This window comes from Biomphalaria glabrata, chromosome 3 (genome assembly GCF_947242115.1).
Source record: "Biomphalaria glabrata chromosome 3, xgBioGlab47.1, whole genome shotgun sequence".
In the NCBI taxonomy this organism is placed as follows: domain Eukaryota; kingdom Metazoa; phylum Mollusca; class Gastropoda; family Planorbidae; genus Biomphalaria; species Biomphalaria glabrata.
Genome location: NC_074713.1, coordinates 18,467,204 through 18,475,873, shown reverse-complemented (window position 1 = coordinate 18,475,873; position 8,670 = coordinate 18,467,204). Strand labels below are relative to the sequence as shown.

The 8,670-nt window shown below is 36.7% G+C and overlaps 1 protein-coding gene across 1 annotated transcript; it reads right to left on the bottom strand.

Moving 5' to 3' along the window:
* Positions 1–869: 869 nt before the first annotated feature.
* LOC106057089 (serine-rich adhesin for platelets-like) lies at positions 870–8,333 on the bottom strand. The gene is made up of 2 exons (XM_013214142.2): positions 8,002–8,333; positions 870–5,639 (listed from the first exon to the last, which is right to left on the bottom strand). Exon 2 carries the CDS (start codon positions 5,608–5,610, stop codon positions 1,960–1,962), a length of 3,651 nt encoding a protein of 1,216 aa, XP_013069596.2. The 5' UTR covers positions 5,611–5,639; positions 8,002–8,333; the 3' UTR covers positions 870–1,959.
* Positions 8,334–8,670: the final 337 nt, after the last annotated feature.

Genomic DNA, 8,670 nt, shown 5'->3' with positions numbered 1-8,670 from the left:
ACGAAAAACAATTGCCAGGTTTCTGTGTTGTTTTTAATCTATTCTGTTTCTACACAAAAAAACATTTTTTTAGGTCCAATAACAATTTCTAATGGGTCCCGAATGGTGAAATACCGATGTTAAGTTAGCTGTGGTCTGTCTCTTCGTCCCATTTAGATTGCAAAAACTTGAAAAGATATTGAAAATCCAATATCATGATATTTTAGATCTTTAAAAGATTTTTTTTTTTTTTGTTTTCTGAAAGAAAATTTTTAATTTAACTATACAAGCAGTTTGTTTGTTTTTTCATAAAAGTACACCATATTTTACACTATTAATAGTATGAAGCAGGAGAGACTACTACATTGATATAGAGGTGAATTGTCTGTATTTTTTTGTAAACTTTTTTTTTTGAATAAAATAATGCTACAAAAATAATTGTAATACGTTTTTTTGCTTTTTTTTGTTGAAGTAACGTATTATATAAGATAAGAAGATAAGATATACAAGCCACGTCAAGTTAAAAAAAATGCCCGTTTTTGTTTTATGAATTCCGACTGTGACCTTATATTGTAAAAGTCCATTTTATTACACATATACAAGTTTTTCATGTCATAGAAGTTGAGAACAGCATAGATAATATATCATCAGTACGACAAAAGTTTCTTCCTTGAGGCCTTGTCTGAGATACTGACCCTTTACAAAACCACCAATTACATGAGCATTCAGAACATCATATAGGCATGGTTTATATTGAACGATATAACAGTTTGTGGTTTATTGAATACATATGAATTACAAGCATTTTGGAATGTAATCACATTAAAAAGGACATATCTTAGAGAACAAACCAAAACAAACAAAAAAAAGCTTAGAAGGCAACCTAGTTTGTTTGATATTTATTATAAAAGGATTGCACAAGTTATCGCCTATCACGACTCTAGTTAGTGACAGCTTTTGAACATGAACAAAATAAATAAATGAAAGCCCCTAAGAGTTTATACAAAACATGCATCCTAGTTTCAAACGAAAGTATATTATATAAACATGACTTGTAGATATAAAGAACACAACCTTGTCCTCAGTCTGTTGGTGATGAAAGGATTATCCGAATATTTGCTTTTAATCGAAACCTGCATTCAGTTGAGACTGGAGAAGTGGTCCTGGTCCTTACATTCGATCATTTCTTCAGCTCGTGAACAGAGTTGGATCGAGAAGTCATGATTGAATGATAATAGTTTATAGAACGTGGATTGGTTTTTTATTTTATTTTATTGATTTATTCCTCAAAAATTTGCGTGAAATAATGACTGGTGAACATTGTATAAAATGACTTAAAAAGAAGGACCTATGCAATAAATCTTGTATAAGAATTGAAGATCTCACTGTGTACCCTAACAGTTCATATTGTTACATTGGAAATGAGTCAATTTCGGGGAATCGGAGTAGCAAGGCGCCCCATACTCCCTTGACACTTGGCAGGAATTCTCTTAGCGAACAGGCGTGGACCTGGAGCTCTCCCTCCCTTGTCTTGACGTCTGAGGTTCCATTACTACGATTGGGTTGAGTCCAATACGTAGCAAGATAGCTACAAGCGGACAACTGCCGCGCAACTACGATGCACTTCTTTATAGTTTAATTTATCTGACCGTCCATGTCCCGTGGAAGGGCTCACAAATTCTGATGGGTTATTGAAGTCTGTGTTGAAGTCCCACCCTAGATTTCAATGGCAATGAATGCGTTGGGTCCCACGCTCCGTAATGGGACCAGTGATCTCTTCTACAAAACAGACGCTTCTACTGAGGCACCACGAGTCCTGAACTTGTCGTAGTATTCTTCAGTTTTAACACAATATTTGGAAGAGACACAGTTGATTGATTTATCAATTAATGTTCATCAGGCAATTGTTCCTCTGACAATTAATCGTCCGATTAGTTCTCGTGCATGACTACTGTGACCCCTGGTGATAGTATTCAAGGTTTATATCAAATCTTCCTCTTTATTTAGCCCCAGCTGGATGTTGATGAACTGCGAAACTTTTCTCACCATCGACTGTCTCCTTCTCTCCACATCCTTCTCAATCCTCTCTCGATCTTCCTGACTTATAATCATTCGTAATGGATCCGCCAGTGCGCACCGCCTCATCTTCAGTCTGTCACACGACCAAGTCTCCCGAACGGTTCGTGTGGACTCAGTCCTTCGGCTGTTCCCGGGCAATGTTGATGAAATCAGGTCACCGGGTCTTTCAGAGATACAGCTTCCTGGTTGTCCACCGCGACTCATGTTCCGAGTGGGTCTTCTGGACCGCTCTTTGTCCAGATGTTTCAACATCTCGTCTAGATCGATGCCGAAATCGTCATTGTCATCTGGATCAGTAGCCTCGTCCTGGGTATCCAAATAAGGATCGTTCATTCTTCTGAAAAAGGTTGAATTTCGCTCCCGGAACGATAAAGCACCGGAACTGACACTGCGCTGGATTGGAAATCTCCGTTGAGTTAGTTTAGTACGCGCAAGATAAGAGCTGAGATAAGAAGGGTGTTTTAGAATTGCTTCCTCCCTGCTACTTTCTTGTATTGCCCGGGGTAAGGTTTGCGCTGAATACGGCCATTGTTTATTAGCGTCTGAATGTCTTTTCGCTGTCTCATTTAGTGTTGGCTGTTGGCTGCGTTGAGTTATATTTCCTGCGTCTGCAGGGGCTGGTTTTATGGGAACGCATTCAATTGGTGTAATTACAGAGTTTTCGTTCCTAGTCGAATGAATTACATAATGTTGCTGTAAAGGTTCTGTCAATGGAGTTATATCCCCTTGCGATTGTGTTAATACTTCTAGCTCTCTGTTATCTAAGTCTAGAGTTTTCAAGTCTTTCGCATACATAGAATCCTGTCTATTGATGAAAATGTCTGTCCTGTGAGAGTTAGTTTGATCATTAGCTGTAGGCAAACATTTCGACTCCAATAACATGTCTTGATGTCTTAGAGTGGTAATATTATTCTCTTTAAAACCAATGTCATTTTTTTCGAAATGTCTGACATTATCTTCTGCTACCGATTCATTTTTGAAAAACTTGCGCATGTCGTTCTCAATTAAAGTCAACATGTTGGCAGCTAAGGACTGTTCCATGGCATTGCTTGAATGGCACTTGTTTGTGGGCTCACATTTGGCAAGACTCGGTCTCGTTATATTCGAAGTTTCACTAGTCGACTGTGAATAGAAAAAGGTTGGCTTAGTTTTAGTCGAGGTGGTTGAAGCGGTAGATGAGATGAGATTAACTGGATGGCTGGACAAGGAAGTTGATGAAGATGAATTGTTAGCAAAAGATAATGTTGCAGAGGACGAGGCCGAGGCTTCACTGGCGATTAAATTAGACGATGTGTTTTTCGGACAAAAAGTCGGTGATTTTTTTGTAGAAGGTGTCGTGGACTTGTGTGTACAGCTGATGAAAGAAATTTGTTCACGACAGTTAGAAGCTTGCAATTTTGTATCAGTGGATGAGACAGTGGATTTTTCAAAGGATATTAAATTTAAATTGAGTGATGGATTCCCTGAAAAGTGAGTTGAAGTTTCATCACAAGAAAGAGATGTTTTGTCAGAAGGCTTAAAACATGAAGACGACTTTTCAGACACGGTAGAAAAAGTTGTTTGCTCACTAAGAATGGAATCGAACGATGTTTTTACAATAGAATTAGAGGTTGAATTTTCAGTACAGAGACATGCTTGTTTGTCAGAAGTAGAAAAGGCCGAGTGCTCATCAAAGGTGGAACGTTCAGTGTCGGCACTTGATGGGGATATTTTAGAAAACGTTGTGGCAGTGGTGGCTATTTTGTCATAAGATTTTCGTTTCAGCGAGGATCTTTCAGCACATACGGATGCTGATTTTTCAGTGTTACAGAAAGGTTGTCTCTCATCAAGAGAAGAACTGTCAGCTCTTATAAAGGATGAATTATTGACACAGATAGAGGATGATTTTTCAATACTATTGCAAGATGAATCCACAGCACAATTATTAGAATTAATGCCATTGCAATGTAATGGTAATAACATTTTACTAGTAGACGGTGAAATGTCAGGATAATCCATTGGAGAGGGTAGGGTGACATTTTCTGGAGTTTCTTCTGTGGATATGAAAGTGTTTGTGGTAAACTTACCCTGAGTATTTGTATTCGTGTGAACTTTGACCTTACCGAATGATGGCGAATATGTATTCCTAGTTTGTTTATCCTCACGTTCCCTGGACTCTGTATACATTCGTTCATGTCGAGAGATTTGAGATTTCTCGTTATGTAGGTCAGAACTGCAGCTTGCAAGAGTCGACGCTCTCTCGTTACGTCTCTCACTTTTGGAGCTAAGGTGAAGGTCAAGTGTTGCTGAGGGGGGACCTCTGCATGCGTCTGCCCTACCTCGTGGCTCTTGACGTCTGCCAGGAAGTAGCTTGTGATGGAAATCATTCGAAGAGTGCTTGGAGACATCGAGTTGGGTGTTTGTTTTATCAAAGTCCAGAAAGGAAGGTTCTTGAGCTACGTCTACAGTGCTGATTTCGTCACAAAGTTTGTTTCTTTCTGTTGTCACTTGATGTTGAACGAGGAACGCATTGACATTCTGATTAGTACTTTTCAAGTTTCTTCCACGTGTCTTCAGATTGTTTTGACTATTATCATAAGAAGAACTGTTCTTTTCGACTCCAATATAAGAATTCGTTTTCGTAATTACCCCCCTCTTCTCTTGGAAATGATGAGCGCTGTCTGAGATGCTAAAGTAAGTATCACTTTTTGATCTATCTGCATCGTAATTCATTGACTGAGCTTGATTAGAAGATGCCAATATTTTTTGTTCATCATCTTGACCTTCTCTTGACAACATATTCTGTTTTTCATTTCTATTAGCTGCTTTTGCATAATTAGCTAGAGTTCCTCTCCTAGCGTCCTCTGTTCTGTCGACATTTTGATCCGAAAGTTGCTCTAACTCTTTACATGACCCATAGGATATTTCAGTAGTAGTGGAGACGTTTTTTTCTCTGGCACTTTTTTGTTTTATATCGGGTGTAGGTCTTTTTACATTGTTGAGAATTTTAGAAGTTCCAGTTTCTATTGTAGAAGCATAATTATTGTTTTTCCTAATTGGCTTGTGCTCCTTGAAGCTTTCCCTAGAGCACATTTCTGAACTGATTGTATCGCTTGTTTGATTGCTACCGAAGGTGGGTGTTAAAACTGTGTTGAACGTTCTGGAAAAGATAAAGTCCATTTCTTTCTCCCTCAGGTTTTTCTCAGATTCTGTTTCGTCCTTCGTATCTCTGATACCAACAAGATTACCAACGTCTCCAGATTTAGAAATGCTGTTTTGTTGAATTGGAAGAAGTGAGACTGTGGGTGAATCCCACATATTGTCCGACTGTTGATGAAAGTAAATTGTACCATCCTGAGTGACACTAGCAGGGTTGGATTTCACTTTTACGTTTTCAGTTTTTGTAGCGTCTCTATCGTCTGACTTGCTGGTCATGAAAATGTGCCATGGCGGTTCTTTCTTGAGCTCTGAGTTTTGTCTTTCTTTGTGACTGCTGCTTGGTGGAGGGAGATAATCTTTAGATTGACGAATACGATTATCATTCCTAGGCTTAGTGAACCGAATGTTAGACATATCCAAGAGTTCATAGCTCGAGGAGGTAACTGTCAAAACAAACAGAATGGACAAATTCAATGCATGATTATTACATAGAGAAAAAAACATATATTGAAGGAAAATTGCATCGATCTTTTAAAACACAAAATAATTTATTACCATCTCTACTTTCAACTATTAATTGAGGTATTTATCCCACACATTCTGGAGTTATTCTTCTCTAGCGCATTGTGTTTATACAATATACGTTTGAATTATAGAGTCCAGGGTCTACAAAAAAAAACTTTAAAAGAAATCCACTATTTATTCTCATACACCATTCATTACACTGTTGAAACAAAATAGCATTAATATGAATGCAGCGTACATAAACAAATTGCCTTATGGGAAAACTTTTCTTTTTCCTTTTCTTTTTCTTCTTTGAGATACAGATCCACAGACCTATATATTATATCTAGACTGGACATGGAGATCTTTTAACACTACAAAAAATGTCGTTAAAAATTTATTGAAAAGTTGAAACAAGGCGTTGTTTTGTAAAGTAAGTATAAGAATTTCTTTTTCAACCCTAACCTATGTAACATATAATTTAATGTTTTGATCTAGATCTAGTAATTAAACATCGAATGTAAGAGCACTCTCGTCTCATAATTATTATTTTGCAATTATTAGATACATAAAAACGAAACCAATCTATTTCAATGTACATAAGAGGACTAAAATCAATAGACGTGAATTATTTCGATCTGCGATTTCTGAGTGCTTATCTTAATGGAAATGGCTTTATTTCATGAATTTGCGTGAATATATAGTTCTGTGATTAATACATAACAATTTCTATAAAATATATATGTGTCTGAGTTGATCAATCGCGGATAAGATGTTGTTTCCGTTTTCCAGTCAAGATATAGATATAATATATATATAGGTCTGTGTACAGATCATTTTGTATTTCAAATGGTGTAAAAGTCGGACCAAACAGTCTTCTCTTCAAGATTTTACGATCAATAGTACCATATATTTACAAAAGCATGATTGGCTAACATTCAGAGTAGTGGGTCCTTGCGTGACAACGTCTTGCCATCGAATTCAGAAAGAAAAGAAGAATTGCAATCTTCAACAAAAGCTATTACATAATTATCACCGACCTATATCGATGGGCTAAAAAGAAAATAAAAAGAAAGCAATGACGTCATTAGAAACGATTTCGTCAACATGCGTAGTGTCAATGATGCACCGAAAGTCCATGGGTAATCACAAAATTGGAGCTTCGTCATGGGCGAAAGAGAAGCTACGACTCAGTCAAGTAACAACATTCCTTATATTAATCAACTATATGAGATACATACATGTGTGAGATGTTCAAAATATGTGTGGGTGATAAGGTTTTAAATATATGTGAGGAGGTATATGTATGTGGGAGGAGGTTCATCTATGTGTCTAATTGAATGTGTGAGTGATTGTATGCTGCATTCAACGCTTTTAAATTAATCTATACACACTACACAGTTGACATTCTAGTTAGCTAGGATTCCTCCGACACTAGTAGGCTAGACAAGAGGATTTGTTACATGTGTGTACGTTTACATGCACTGTCATTATTTAATAACTTTCTAAATCAATACATTTCTAAAGGAAAGTTTTTGTATTAAATCAAATGTGTATTAATGTATACACTTATGTAGTTTCGTGTTTCGTTGTGAAATATAGGCGGACATATCACATGACATACAGACTGACAAATGACATGACTTTAAAGTTAACATTGCAAGGCATATAGGGTGACATGATAGAGCATAGAGGATGAAATAATATAATATATCACTGAAAGATGACATGACATCGTGACATTAAGGCTGACATATGATATGAAATATAGGTCAAGATAAAGTTACGCATAGGCTGACATGAATTATATAAAGACTGAGATAATAGATAACATATTACATGACATAAAGACGGGTTGACATATAACTTTTAGACTGATATCGTTTTCTAATTTTCTTAATAGACACCTACTTATTTTCCTCCCTTTAAGCCTATATATATTCTAGTTCACTATAGACCTTAACAATAATCTTTCTAATATAACTAATAATATGTGTTGAACTAATAATATAGGCCTACTGTTAGTTCAAGGTATAAATAATATGATTACAGATACCATCAGGCATTTATCTCAGAATTTGAAAGTGGCTTACATTAAATGTTTCTAGCATAAAAAAACAACAACATTTTGTAACATTGTAACATGTTTTCATATCGAGATCTAGATTAAATCGAGGTTTAAATTTTTGTTATTCCAGTGTTCAATGATCTTCTAATAAAACTGTTGTCCATTATTTTAGAAACATGCACTGTCATATTATCTTTATTTTTAAACCACTAGATCTATAGCTATGAACTCACCTATTGCTTATAGTAACAGGACAATGTATAGAAGAGATCCATGAAGTGTATGCTTGCATCATATCAGCAGGGTAAGATACACATGTCAACTTTAAAGCTGATTAATGGGCTGCTACTCTGGAACTACAACAACACTCCACCAGTGTTTGTTTCATTTTTATCTCCCTTTTTTCAGTAATCGGACTATCAAGAGCTGTGGATTGGTAGGGAGTATGAAGAAAGAGAAATGTGCAATCGATGAAGCGCTCAATTGAAGATAGCAGACCTGGACAAAGACAAAATATCTGGTACATACTAGCACGTAGTGTCGGTTGACTCGAGGCTCGTTGGCATCAGAGGTGGATTCTCTCCCCTTGCCTTGGCCCCATATTTGATTGGGGACCATGATTTAGGGGAGAGAGAGAGAGAGAGAAAAAAAAAAAAAGAAGACAGAGAGAGCAATGTTGTGAGAGAAAAAGGTCAGTCGCCAGGAGCGGGTGACAGATAGGGCGGTGGTCAGATTAGGTTAGGTTTCACTGTTATGAAAATATTTGAAAAGAGATAAATCGAAGTCAATTTCTTATCAATTTGTTTGGAGAAAAAAAAATGTCGTTTGAAGTCTCGCTGCCTGTGTTGTGAAAAATGTTTGCATTTAGTCAGCCAAGTGGAAACAAAAATCATAAATGTGTA